A 14,715-nucleotide genomic window follows, 5' to 3' on the forward strand; every position below is an offset into this window, starting at 1 on the left:
CGGGGGAAGAGGAGGACCTCAGGGTGGACTTCGGTCCACAGAGGAACACTTAAACTTTTGTCCTTAAATGTCTTCAAACTGGTGGGCACAGCATTTTGTCCCCATAAGGACTGTTGGTCTCCACAAGTATAGCAGCATGCCTGTTTTCTGTCCTCACAAGGATGTCTAAACATGTGCACACACACACACACACACGCAGCCGTCGTACCCGATTGTTTGATGAAACCCGTGTGTGTGATATACTAACCAGAGCGATTAAAGAAGACAGAAATATCTCGGACACATAAACCTTAAAGAATTGTGAAATAACTCCATTCTTCTCGGGGTGCTGACCTGTTATAGACGCCGCTGCCCGGCTCACTATCATAAATATTTGCCACCAATACGTCTCTTTTAAAATAAAGGTTAACTGCGAGGTTTTTGCCCGTGACACTTTGCTGTATATCTCAAAGGCATTCATTGTCAAATTAATTTTGTTTTAGTGTTGCCGGCGGTGATCGAGTGCAGTGCCGAGGAATTCCACTGCGTCACCGACGGGACCTGCATCCCGGAGCGCTGGAGCTGTGACGGCGATAAGGACTGTGAGGACGGGAGCGATGAGAAGGACTGCGAGGGCACGAAGAGGATGTGTGACCCCAAGGCTAAGTTCACCTGCAAAGATACAGGTAGTGAATACAGCGCAGTGTTAACAACGAGCTGTGAGTTAATGTGCAGGTGACAGGTAGAAACACACAGAGCGGTCCTGGAGGTGCCACCTCTGTGTTGGGGTCCTGTTGTTGTTGTAACTCAACAATTAACAATTGGGGCGACCGTGGCTCAGGGGGTTGGGAAGCGCATCTGTAACCGGAAGGTCGCCGGTTCGATCCCCAGGCTCTCTGTCCTGGTCGTTGTGTCCTTGGGCAAGACACTTCACCTACCGCCTGCTGGTGTTGGCCAGAGGGGCCGATGGTGCGATATGGCAACCTGGCTTCTGTCAGTCTGCCCCAGGGCAGCTGTGGCTACAACTGTAGCTGCCTCCACCAGTGTGTGAATGAATAGTGGCATTGTAAAGCGCTTTGGGTGCCTTGAAAAGTGCTATATAAATGCAATCCATTATTATTATTAATGCAAACTGATGTTTCGTAGCTTTGAGATACTTTCCAGATTTTTTTGAATGTTTACACTTCATTAGTCAGCTGACAGTGATGCTGTGGGTCTGACTGCGGTAACATCGGGTCCTGAGGCATAAAAATTAAACTTGGCATGGATTTGAGTTCAGTAAGTAAACCTTTAAACAAGAGTGAACTTAGTGAAATATGAGAGAGTCCACAATATTTGAATGAGTTATAAATGAATCTGAGCATCTGCGTGTGGTTCTTCAACCAATCAGAGTCTGTTTAAACCGTCCACGCACCCCGACTGAGCATCTACCTTCTTGTATTAAATGTAAGAAAAAGGGCAAAAACAAAAAAAGTCCTGCAGTCCTGGAATTTTCCACTTAAACGCTTTTCCTTTTCATTTTTGCTGCATGGTGACAGGTTGGCTAAAGCACACAGTTATTATTCTCTCTAGTTGCGCCGTGTTAGATCTCTGTTCACTCATGCAGTTTGTTCTGTCCTCCTCTGAAGAACACACTGCCCTCTCTGGAAATATTCAAAAAGGCCTTTCTAAAAGAGCCGGTCTTTGCAGCTCTGACGGATGAAGGAGAGCCAGAGATGAAGAGGATAATCTGAAGCAACAAAACAGCATCTAGCGTGATAGCAGCTTAAGCAAACTATGAAGTCAAGCTCAGGCACAATCTCAGTGACATCAGCTGATTCCTCAGTCGATATGCTTCAATGGATCAGATTTAGCTTCCCCACTGGTGCTGCACATGTGCAAACCAGTTCACAGACCAGCTTTCCCTTCCTGCTCCCAGTTCGTGCACGTGACAGAAGCGTGTGCTCTTTTTTTACGCTGTCCATGTGTGAGTATAAAAAGCAAGCATGATATATACCACCAATTAGATCATTACTATAATGCAGTGAGATGCTTCACTTGACTGTGGTGCCTGCTATTAATACTACATATTAATAAGTAATGCTAATAGTACAAGCACAGTAATTTATCCAGAAGCACTTTTGTTTTGCATGAAATATCTAATCTCAGGCCTTTAAATACAGTGTTTGATAAAGTATTCAGTCACAGGGAGGAGAGTCAGACATTTAAATGGGGGAAGGATTTATTCTCAATTTGAAACTTTTAGCCTGAGACAGTTTAATGAGGAACTTCTAGCCTGGAATCACTGCCAGATATTGCAGGAATAAATCTGGATTACAGTGCCTACTGTATACAATCCATGCATCCATTTATATGGGAGTGGATATAGTGTGTGCTTTTATCAGGGATCTTTACCTTTAGCATTACACTAAGTATTACAGTGTTGCTGTGCAGTCAGGATCACGTGGCTGATATCAGCAAATATTCAGTTCAATTCAACTTTATTCATACAGCACCAAATCACAACACCAGTCGCCTCAAGGCGCTTTATACTGTAAGGTCGACCCTACAAATATGAAGCTCTTTATACACTAATTGGTGAGAAATGTTCAAATGCACACAGAAAACACTGTAAATGCACTCGTCTATTATTTAAAAGTGCATTTGCAGCCACACTGAGGACCATCTCAAGAGAGTAGCCATCTCTCATTTGTGGCTACGCTAACGTTTTGTTGAATTAAATATGAAACCTGATATTTTAGTAGGTTGGTTATATTTGGAAAGAAGATAAAAAAGTATTTCACCCTCAAATAAATAATAATAAGCAATAGCCACGTTTAATAAATCCACTCAGGAGGAGGTTTCCCCGTCGTGCCGCCCACTCTGAACAAAATCCGTTTCCCTCCTTTTACATCCTCGATCCATCCTCTGCTCGCAGACTGTGCGGTTTTCAGGCTGTGTCGTTCAAGGTGAAATTTTCAGGATGGAGATAATTCAATTACACAAATGATTAACCTCCTTGTCCATGTGCATTAGCACAAAAACAGCCCAACACAGCATCTGCGCCACAAGTGTCGAGCATATTTTACTCACGGAGAAGCGTTTGTGTTTATCTTTGCAACTACGGTACCACTAAATGAGACATTTAGAACCTGACGGGTTAAATCAGCAGCGTCGTGTGAATGCATTTTTATTTAAAAGCAAACATACGCAGTCGCGGCACCATCCCATGTCAGTTTGCACCGATCTGGCGCCAAACACGCCGGTGGGATCGAAAATGTGGAAAACATACAAGCTTTGAGTGATGCTGATACATCCCAGTGTCTCTGTTATTCACCCCCCTCGTGGTTCTACCTACATCTTCCTGCCCGCAATGAGGGATTTACCAATCAGGCTCCTTTGCACAGCACAGGGAATATTGATTGTATGTGGACTTTTTCATCGGTTTAAACACAAACCAGAGAGGCAGCTTGTTGACTGTGGCCTTCTGGGAATAATACATGGCGTTTGTTTTAAGGTTATGACAAAAGAACTGAGAAATCCATCTCCCCCTGAATGCATCACTCAGCAGGGAGCTTTATTTCTGAATCCTGTGGAAATAAGGAGATTTCATCAGCTGGTCATCAAACGTTCACCTGCTTGAAAGATTTGTGCTAATGTTTGCTCGGCTCCTGCAGGCAAGTGCATCACAAAGAGCTGGGTGTGCGACGGGGACATCGACTGTGAGGACCGCTCGGACGAAGAGTCGTGTGAGTCGGCTGCGTGCAAGCCGCCCAAGTACCCGTGTGCCAACGACTCCTCGGTCTGCCTCACGCCCGATAAGATCTGCAACGGCAAAGTGGACTGTGCGGATCGCTCCGACGAAGGACCCATCTGTGGTAATGATGTCTTATGTCTAAAGTATGTGGACACACGAGTCGTGTATGATTACTGAGGATCTAATCCCACAACACTGGATCAACCAGTGAATATAATGTTCTACACATGGCTCCGCCTACATCCAGAGCAAAGCTCACCCACGCGCTTCTTCTATTTTATCGCGTTTTACCGTCCGCTGTCACACTTTTTGTAAAAATTCCGGCTTTTCTCGTTTTCCTTTCTGGTGCTGAGGTTTCCAAACGCAGCCTTTTGTTGTGGACAGCTAATGCGGACAGCTCATCAAACGCTCAGTCAGAAAAAGGTTGGAAAAGTTTCCGGAGTAGTTGAGTCATACCAGTGTCAACAGATTCTGACAAGTTACACAGCGGATAATTAGACATATGACAAAACTTGTCAACGGCGAGATCCAAGCTGACTGTAACGGCTGTTCTTCCTCAGGAACATTTACACCCACCTTTCAAGCCCACGAGAGAATGTTTCACATAAGAATCATTGTAAGTGGGAAGACTAAAGAGAAAGTGTCATAAATAATGACTTCCATCCACGGAAACTTTGAACGATGCACTTTGTGCATGGATGGATTAATGAAAACTTGATGTGTAGCAGCAGTTTAGAACCAAAGAAAGTCGATGCAAAGACAAGCAAGCCTTTGTTTAAGGCAAATCTGCATTTACAGGGTTTCACATCATCACACGTATGATATGCAAGTATGTTGTGATGTTGGGAATGCCAAAAATCTCCCACTGGAGCTCTTCGGTGTCCCGTCAGCATGTAACTGGTGTCTGTTGAGACCAAAGGGACAGAATATGAAGTCTGCAAGTGTTTGTCCAACAGCCTTCAGATGAGACAGATTATCTCATGTGAGCAGCTCTTCCCATCTAATCTCTTAAAAGTGAGCAGCGTAAACGCGGAGGCTCATTTTCGAGAGCGTCACTAGCCGAGCCTCGTGGGGGCCTCACAGGACCCTCGAGTGTTTTTGTAGCTAAAAGAGCTTCTGGCTCCTCATTGAAAATTAGGCTGTGTTCAGATGGGACCTCAGGGGTCTGAGTTGCACCAGCTCAGCAGGATTCACACCATTCAGCCACTGTGACTGTTTTGTTCATTTCTCCTTATGTTGCTAAGTCCAGGTCTCGTTCACAGCTTCATTTTCACTCCATGTTTCATCTCGAGCTGCTAATTAACGAGAACTTTACGACAGGATGAGGAGCACAAAGTTAAGACTTGTTTTTTATGTAATTTCTGGAAAAAATGAGTTTTTTCCTGCTTTGCTTTAAATGCAAATAGACGCCACTCTTCTCCTCATGAATCTGCACCACCTGCTGTTTATGTGCCTGCTCATTACACACCACCTTTATGCTTGACTTATGATGTCTGCAGCAGCTCACAGTTTAAAAGACCACGTCTTTTTTCCTATGCGCAAATATTAAACCTTTAGGATTCCTGTCAGACAGACACAGATTCATCTCTGTGTACTTTCTAAGATTTCGGGACCTTTCTTCACCCCAGATTTGTGCCTTGTAGCCAGAGGGGGCTGCAGTCACCAGTGCACTGTGGCACCAGGGAAAGGAGTTGTGTGTTCGTGTCCCCCCGGGCTTCACCTGGACTCCAGCAACAAGACGTGTGAGGTGGTGGACTACTGCAGCCGTCACCTGAAGTGCAGCCAAGTGTGTGAGCAGTACAAGACCACAGTGAAGTGTTCCTGTTATCCAGGATGGATGCTCGACTCGGACGGCGACAGCTGTCACAGCACAGGTAACAGACCCGAGCCTTCTAATGTTTGTTTCAGTGATGCTGCAGGCTGCCTCCAGCGTGCAGCACTGCCGGTCTGTGGCTGCAGTAATAATACATTTGTCCTTGGCCGTGATGCACCTGCACCGCGTTTGATTTTGAGTTGTAATCTCAGCTTCTGTGCGAGCGAGTAATTGAAAAATGTGAGTTTTAATTATAGAGAAACGTATAATCGATTGATTCTGCGGACGGTAGCGGCTGAAACACGAGCGCGTGATGGGAAGGTCCTCGTGTTAGCGTCTGTGAGTGGTAAAAAAGTGAGGAGGTAGTCTGAAGAACAGTAATAGACGGTGATTTAGAGTATCTATCTATTCAAATCCAATCAAATGTGAAGAGGCTCGGCTCCATGAGAGCTGTCTGTTTCCATCTCCTGTGATGCTGAGTGAGCCAGCTCTGCTAGCTGACTCACCTCAGGCCCAAACACACACGTTTAACCGGCCTGGCATCGCATAATGTGATTGCTGTGACTCACTAATCCACTTGATTAGACTGCTTTGAAGCCGCTGCAACACAATAGTTGCACACATGCTGTTGGACCGTCGCGTTCAGATTTATGGACCTGGCTTTGATTACTCGCTTCTCTCTTTGGCGCCGAGATTGATGGCAGTTGCAGCTCTAATCTTACATTAACGCAGGAAAATACACAATTTTCTCTGGGAGCTGATCTGAATTGTACAGCTTCATCATAAATCACGTTTTGCATGCAAACACAAGCATTGCACCTGAATCCTGAGAAGCGTTGCTGCTGGATGCTTTGTAAAGTCCGGAGCTCACGTCTTTTCTTCCTTTTCATATCGCAGTAATAAATGGGGGGAAAAAGCTGCGAGTACGCGTCGTCTCTGCAGAAGCATTGTAGCTCGTTCGGTCGCAGCACTGAGATGTGACATTGAGGCAAGGACACAGTTTTAATTACATCTGTGTTCCCTAAAGTGTGACTGAGTAAAGCGTGCTGTGAAGAAAAGACTTGCAAAAGTTTTGAAATACTAAGTGCAGTTTGTGTACAAGTGTCCATGTGTCGCTTGGAACAAGCGTTAGCTGTGCGCCTCTCAGGAGACGAGCTGCACTGGAGGCAGAAATAGCGTCCGGAGCCTCGGTGGGCGAGGCCGAGTTTGGGATTGGGAGCGCTGTTTGCCAGCGTTACGACTTGTCGCTAGATTTAGACACTTCTCAGAGACCCTACAGCATTTATTCCTCAAAGGACACGACTTACAAATGTATCTGCTTTTTTCAGAAACGGGAAAATGCCGCGCGTTGGTTCCCAAAGTGTTTGGCAACACGTCGGTTTGGCTGCATCCGATGCATATAAATGCACGCCACATTATGGCTGAGCCAATGAGAAATGTTTAAAAGCGTGTCATCTGCACAGCGCACTGAGCCGAGTGGAAGCCGAGTGAAGGGAATATATTGAAGCAAATTAAGCTTAATTGTTTTAATTACTATGCAAATTTTAGCAGTTGTCATTAATAGCACGAACAGCGGCTCTGTGCTGTGTGACTTATTAAAATGTCTTCTAGGGAACAAAAGAGCCTTCGATCGCTGATCGTAGCGTCTACGTATCTTCATGTGCTGCAGCATGCAGCCCTGAGAGCCCAGGAGCTCAGGCTGCCATTAAGCCCAACGCTACTATGGCATCATCTAAAGCTAGCTGCTAGCAGTTAGCACAAGGGTTGACATTCACTTTAATGGAAAAGGGAAGCAGATGTGTGATTTTAGGTTAGGGTTGCCAACCGTCCCTTAAAAAACGGAATCGTCCCGTATTTAGAAACAAAAGTACACGTCCCGTATTGAGCTAATAAGGGACGCACTTTGTCCCGTAATACAGTGAGAATCAAAAGTAGTCTATAAATGTTAATGGAATTAACGCTTTGTTTGAAAACATAATTCCCAGCCCCTCTCCTGCTTTGTGACCAATGAGCTGACAGTGACAGCACACTTATGACAATTCGAGTATGACAATTCAGATTACCGCTCATCTCATTGGTCGAGGAAAGGTCGCTTGCAGAGAAAATACCGGAAGACAACAGATGACCACAACAAGAAGCATGGCCAACAGGGAAACAAACCCCGACACTGCGGTGCAAGTCTCGGATGACAGTACACCTAAAGCTGGGCAGACACTGTGCGATTTTTTCAGTCACGTTATTCAGCTCCTGCTCAAACTGCACGATTGACTCGCAGGGGTTAGAAGTTGGTAGGTCACGATGCAGGGTCTCACACTATACGGCCCGATGCTCTGATGCGACCTGAGTGCTCACACTGTGCCTCCATAACATGAAGGTTATAACAGAAAATCTGTCGCTCGCTCTCTCTGTCTCTCACTCACACAGACACACCACCACCATCAACTTTGCTAAATTGCTAATGAAAAACATGATCAGGCAGCTGTGATTGAGCAGCATGTAAATCCAACTATTTTCACGGTTGTTGTGGTCGTGATCATTTTGTGATGCCACATTGAAAAGGCTCGGATGAGCTTTCCAAAGTTCTACAAGTTGTGCCTCCATCGCTTGTGTCCAGATCACACGCTGCACAGCCGTGCTGCGCCGTCTTTTTCACCGATGTTTACGTGTTTGCGCGTGAGCAGTGTGAGCGGCTGTGGTGACACCCTCACGAGCGATTGATGATCGGGAGCTGGTCGTGAGGTGTTAATCGCTTCTCATTACCCCACGTATACTAAACGATGCACGATGAAGGCCAAAATCGGGCCGATCACCAAATCGGTCGCACGACTCAAAAATCGGCTCAAAATGGGCCAAAAATTGCACAGTGTAAGCCCAGCATTAGAGCAGCAATGTTTGTTCCCCTCAGAGAAAGAAAAAAAGGCTGCAAAAGTACTGGGAGGAATGGGAAAAGGAAAACACCTGGCTGGGAAAGTGCACGATAACACCTATAAAGCGCACTGCACTGTGTGCCGGCGCACTTTTTCCATAGGCATGCTTCTAGTGGTGGGCACATGAAGAACATGAGGGGCCTGAAAGCTCGGGGAACCCTTAACCAATTTTTTGTCCACCAGGCCATGGCAGAAGCAGATATGGTATGTAAACACTGGTTTGTTGTTTAAACCCTCTGGTTAAGGTTAATATGGGCATGTGCGGTGAATATCAGCGCTATGTGGCCAGAAGTGTGATAATATCATTTATTTTGTGTAATAAACAACTGCAAGGATAGATGATTACAACAAATAGATGACTAATACATAAAAGTAATACATATTTTAATAATGATGATGAGTTATGATGCGTAATCATGGGAACAAGTGGGTTTACAAACAGGAGCAGCTGATTAGCATTAGAAAAGCTGAAATAATACCTCAACTGAAGCCAACTGTACTAAATGCACTATATGTGCACTGTTACAAGAATATTTTTCGTTCTATTGCTTTCTATTAATTTATATAATTTTAAGTTAAGCAGGACAGAGTTCTTTTAAAGAAAGATTTACTTATATTCTCAAAAGTTAAGCATGACAGGCTTCTGTTTAAGAAGGAGACCTGTTTTACTGTGTTAATGTTGTCATTTTGAGCTAAAAATAAATGGCTAAATGATCATTTGTTTCCTATATGGTCATATCACAAAGAATATGCATCTGCTTAAATCAAATTCAAGTCAAATGGTTAAAAAATAATTTCACACACACAAAAAAAGAGCTACCACACTGGGAAGGGTGAAGACAACTGGGTTGCCCGGCCCTGGCCACGAGGTGTCCCTTATTTATTTTTCAGGGAGTTGGCAACCCTATTTTAGGTTAAGCAGGGAAGGACGGTGACTTCACTAAACAAGGCAGCAGCCATGCAGACTCGCAACTCTAATATTTGCTAAACAAGATCATTTAATTCCTCGGTGTGGACGACATGTTTTAATAACAGGAGCTGGCACTGTGTGGGTACTGCGGGACAACAACGACCACCTTATCCATCCATCTGTCTGCTTATGTGCGCGTCAGTGTCTCCACTTTGTTGCAGGACTTCTTTATAAAAATAGTAAAGCTGTTCTTAAGATTGAATTTGCTTCCTGCTCAGTGTGCACACACCGACAGGCCTCAGCTGGATGAATAGGAGAGGTGTCAGATTACAGCAGAGAGGAAAAAGGAGCAGAATAGGTCAGCGGCGATGTGCACGTATGTGCACGTATGCATCCGGTTTGCAGAGTCATCATTTTGGTTTGACTTTACAAAAAGACAAAAACCTGCAAGTCTTACCAAATATTTATATTTCACGTGATTCATGAGGGTCGTGGTTTATTTTAGTTTTCATGATAGTATTATTTTTTTTCTTGTCTGTTTTTTAAATATATTTAGTAACAATAGTCAGAAATGAGTCTTTGTTAATACCTTACGGTGAAAATCCTGATGAAGACGGCCGCAGTGTTGAGTCTCATTCTTCTCATGGTGCGTTGATAACTTACACATACTTATTTCGACTGTCTCGCCTTCACCAGATCCCTTTGAGGCTTTCGTTATTTTCTCGATCCGGCACGAGATACGACGAATAGACCTTCACAAACGAGACTACAGCCTGCTGGTGCCAGGACTGAGGAACACCATCGCGTTAGACTTCCACTTCAACCACAGCCTCCTTTACTGGACAGACGTGGTGGAAGATAAGATCTACAGGGGGAAGCTCTCAGAGTCTGGAGGTATGCTCTCACACTGTCAGTAAGACCTTCGCTCATTTTTCCTCTCAGGCAGCGACGACGATGTTGTTCTGTTTTATTCTGCTGCTGTCACACAGACTCATTTCTGCTGCACGGGGCTGATATTGGCTCCTTACAGTTTATCTCAGGTTGAGCAAACTTAAAAATACTGCACAAGTCTAAAGCTTTTGTAGTACAAAGTCTCATAAAATGATGAATCAGAATTTCTCATTCGCTCTTTATTTTTGTGGGTGGCAGTGCATTCACTGAGTTCCCCAGCCTTTATTTGCCTCTGTGGAGCAGTGATATCACCTCTGTGGCTGTTCCACCCTCTGTGAAACACCCACAAAAGTCCATCCATCTGAGAATCGCTGATGGATTTTCATATATTTCTAATCCATTTGCCTTTTTTTGTAATAAACAGCTTCCCTCCAGATTATTCAGTTTCTTTGTTTGCTTCATGAATGTTTTCCTGCACTAACCACTGCTTCCTGCTGACTGTCGGTTATGTCAGTGCTGTATGAGCTACTTCCACACATGATGGGTGCAAACTGTTGGCAGCATCAGGTCTAAGCGTCGTCTGAAGTCCTCTGAAGTACTGAGGACATGCAGTTTGGTGCGGGGAACGTGCAGCACTCGAGCAGAGCACGCAGCTGTCAGCGCCCAGGGTTAGGGTCTGTTCTCACAGGCACTCAATCACACATCGCGCTGACTTAACGAGCTAGCAGGGCTCTGTTAAATCCAGACATTTGCCTTCTGGCACGCTTAGAGAAGTTCAGGGCTGAATGAATGTGAAAGAACGTGAAGTCATGCGGTCTTGCTGCCAATGCTGTTTCAGGGGTAACGGGAATCGAGGTGGTCGTGCAGCACGGCCTGGCCACTCCGGAGGGTCTGGCTGTGGACTGGATCACTGGGAAGCTGTACTGGATCGACAGCAATCTGGACCAGATCGAGGTGGCCAAGCTTAACGGAGACATGCGCACTACGCTCATAGCCGGAGGGATGGAGCATCCGCGGGCCATCGCTCTCGACCCGGGACAGGGGTACGTTGGGCACCAGCTCCCTCATTTACAGACTCGGTAGCTGTTTTTCCATCAGGCACCAAAATTATGAGAAAAGAAAAACACGCACATCCTCCGTCTGCTCTTCACGTCTGCATCGGCCTTGATGTATGAACATGTCTGTCATGTTGGGTTCATTAAAGCAGCAGTTATAAAATCCAGTCAGTAGTGCTTTGCTCTTTATTCCAGTAATAAGAGCTGCTGTACCTCCTGCTTTATATGCTTTACTTCTCTCTTGATCTTCGAGAATGTTTTTCTCTGAAACACTTTAACCACCGTTTTTAAAAACAAAAGCTTTGTCCTTATTTGAATCATTCGCCTCTGGGCCCAGTTTTCAAATCGTGCTGTTGTTTATCCTGCTGAGATGCACAGAGAGGGTCTTTGCAGAATGATCTGTGGCTTTGAAGTGAATGACTTTTCTGTGCCCTGCAGTCAGCAAGCATGTCTGCAACAGCAGCGTAACAGGTCCAGCTCATTATTAGCCACTGATACGACACATCTGGAGACTTCGTATGTTGTTGGTGCCTGAAGAGAAAGAGAACAGTGGGAGCTCGTCATGTTTAGCTTGAAATGCACGAGGCATTGCTTAAAGGCTGCAGGCTTATAGGTACCTCACGTGTGTTTTTGTTGTAATAATGCTTTTTGGATTAGAGTGATTTAAATCTCCTTTATAAGAAACATATTCAAGCACGTGGGAACAGGAAGAGTCAAACTTCAGGACATCTGGATATATGTGCATATATTTATCTCAGCTAGTGAAACAATGATGCTATTACGTGCATAATAGTTTTCTTTTTAATATCTTACATCTTCTCAGAAGTCCTCTTCAGTTAGTGTGAAGTAGGTGGAGGTTATGTTTCTATACGTGGAGATTGTCCACATGCTGTCTTTGTTACACAAAGTAAATGAATAAAAGACGGATAAACTGGTAAATGTCTGAAAGTAATTACAATCATGCTTTTGATCATTTTAACACACATGTAGGTGAGGATTGCTGCTTACGTTTGTCTGCTTTAAGTCAGGTGAATGTTTTCTGTCAGGACGTCGATGCATAACAAAGGCTTGGATCTGAATATCGGAGTTTCTCATCCTCACCTTTCTCGTCATTTAGCCAAACGACTCAGTCTTTGTCTCCTCTGACCAGAAAACCTTTGTCCAGACAGCAGCGTGGTGTGGATTTCAGAGCGGGCACCTCCTCAGTCCATGGCGATGTAAAACTGGTTCCAGTGTGGTCGGTCACACTGGTGTTGCAGCTGTTTCCAGTTCATGGCAGCTTGAGCGTTGGTTTGTTCCTGAACATCCCAGGATGACAGTTTAGGTCTTCTTTCAGAAACTGATGACACATCTTTATATCTACATGCTTTTGTTTGAATTGATGAAACCTGTCCCAGCATGTGGGAACATGTCATCGTCCTGAGACCTTTACTGAGGAAGTATTGGTGAGTCCAGTGAGCGCTGTCTTTATTCTGCCACAGAGACATCGTCAGTTGTAGTCGGTTATTTCAGTAATTAAACCAAGTGAGTGTACGTATGTGAGCCTGTCTGTATACTTTTGACCTGTGTAGTTTAGAGACGATCCAAAAAGGACCGGGCGTCCACATGTGGGGACGTCACATTTTGGGTTGTCTAGACCACAAGACTAAATTTTGCTCTTTCCAATGAGCCATGTTGTTCAAAGGGGCAAAGTTGTTGTTTCTCATTTAGTTTTTGTACTAAATGCTGCTGTGTTCAGACTCCAAATAAAGAGTTTTGCACATCGTTAGTCAGTTGTGACTTTATGGTGTTCTATCGAACTCTATAAAGCCAAATAGCAAAGAGAAATTAAAGATGCATGCTACGAAAGTGCTCGGGTCTCAGGAGGTTAAAGTCATTCAAAGCTGTACAATCATCCCACCCGGAAACCAGCCAAAGGAGTCATTAGGAGGCTGAATCACCAGGACGTTTATGACATGGCGTTCAAGGCCAGCGTAAGAAAACCTCTTTGTTCTGTTCTGGTCTGGAGCAAAATGTCCGGCTGCTCCTGTTTGATCCAGTGCAGTGTGGTTCGCTCATGTTGACACAGGCAGTGTACTGTGAGCTCAAATTTAGCAGTAAAAGACGCAACATGCCAATTTTCTGTCCTCACAAGGACGCCTAAACATGTACACACCCACAATCTGAATTTACCCTCAGTGCTTTGCATCAGTGCTTAATAATAATAAATATAATAGAGCTCTACCCATTAAGACGACACTGCTTAATGATACCCGAGACATGTTAAAAATAAACGAGTTACTTTTTTCCAAGAGCAAAAGTAAGAAATCGGTTATGTGCGTAACCACCGCGATCCTGGAAGTCGAGTTAATTTTACACTGTCTGTCTACAGCATCCATCATCAGCAAAGCATGAATCGGTTTGCCTCTGCCGCTGGTGTGCTGCTCGGATTTCACTGAGAACTAACCACGAGTTGTATATTTTGGCCGGTGCATTTAAGATTAGAGCAAAGCCAGACTTTCCAAAAATCAATTTAACACTCTTAAGAAATGAGTAATCTGCTCATGCACTCCCCCTATAGCGGGAGGATGACTACAGTACATTTCATGGTTGTGCAGAGTAGGATTAATGGCTGCTTTTGGTGCCTAAAGGCGCATTTCCATTACAGGGCAATAATTCTAATCTAATTACTCAAATCCACTCAAAGTAGTGGGTCATTGATCAGGGACGCCTTATCAAGTGAATAAGGCTATCGATCTGCTCGAGGATATTTCTTCCTAACACAGTGTCGTTGTCGTCGGTGTGTGATTTAAGCTCGAGGACCCGGTTTCCCGTCCGTTCTGGATGACTTTGTGGACCGGCGTTAGCGTTGATGTTTGCTGCGTTGGAGTAGGACTCGGGGTAGTGTCCTGGCCGCATCAATAATGGTGTTCATTTTCAGGCCTCATTGAGCTGTGAAAAGTCATAATAAAACAGATGGCCTCCCATTTCCAGGCCTGTCACAGATGTTGAGGGTTGCGCCGGATCGCTGGTGCTGCTCTTGGACAATCATCATTGCCACTGTCTGTGTTAACACACGCAGTTACAGCATCATTTTATTGCGAGCAATTACCCCATTTTTCAGCTTCTGGCTTTGACAAACAGCAGTAAATGATGGCTTGTAAAGCCTAACAGGCAGTTTTGTGGATGTATGTTTTTTTCTTGGTCTGTTGTATAAACATTTTTCCTTTTCCAAGGATCCTCTTCTGGACCGACTGGGATGCTACTTTCCCCCGAATCGAGGCTGCATCAATGAGCGGAGGAGGCAGACACATTGTGTTTAAGGACATGGAGATTGGAGCCTGGCCTAACGGACTAACACTGGACCATTTGGAAAAGAGAATTGTTTGGACCGATGCACGGTTAGTCTTCATCTTCTTTGTAGG

The 14,715-nt window shown here is 44.7% G+C and overlaps 1 protein-coding gene across 2 annotated transcripts in view; it reads left to right on the forward strand.

The window, feature by feature from the left end:
• Window positions 1-14,715, forward strand: part of lrp1bb (low density lipoprotein receptor-related protein 1Bb) — a 278,492-nt gene that overhangs the window by 154,714 nt on the left and 109,063 nt on the right. For both annotated transcript variants that reach the window (XM_085374416.1, XM_085374417.1), the window contains exons 21-26: window positions 483-665; window positions 3,636-3,836; window positions 5,344-5,589; window positions 10,062-10,259; window positions 11,095-11,299; window positions 14,527-14,691. In XM_085374416.1, the coding sequence (XP_085230542.1) occupies window positions 483-665; window positions 3,636-3,836; window positions 5,344-5,589; window positions 10,062-10,259; window positions 11,095-11,299; window positions 14,527-14,691 (1,198 nt within the window). The remainder of the gene's footprint in view (window positions 1-482; window positions 666-3,635; window positions 3,837-5,343; window positions 5,590-10,061; window positions 10,260-11,094; window positions 11,300-14,526; window positions 14,692-14,715) is intronic.

This window comes from Diplotaxodon limnothrissa, linkage group LG16 (genome assembly GCF_057381915.1).
Source record: "Diplotaxodon limnothrissa isolate DT_005_m linkage group LG16, D_limnothrissa_male_GT1.1, whole genome shotgun sequence".
In the NCBI taxonomy this organism is placed as follows: Eukaryota; Metazoa; Chordata; class Actinopteri; order Cichliformes; family Cichlidae; genus Diplotaxodon; species Diplotaxodon limnothrissa.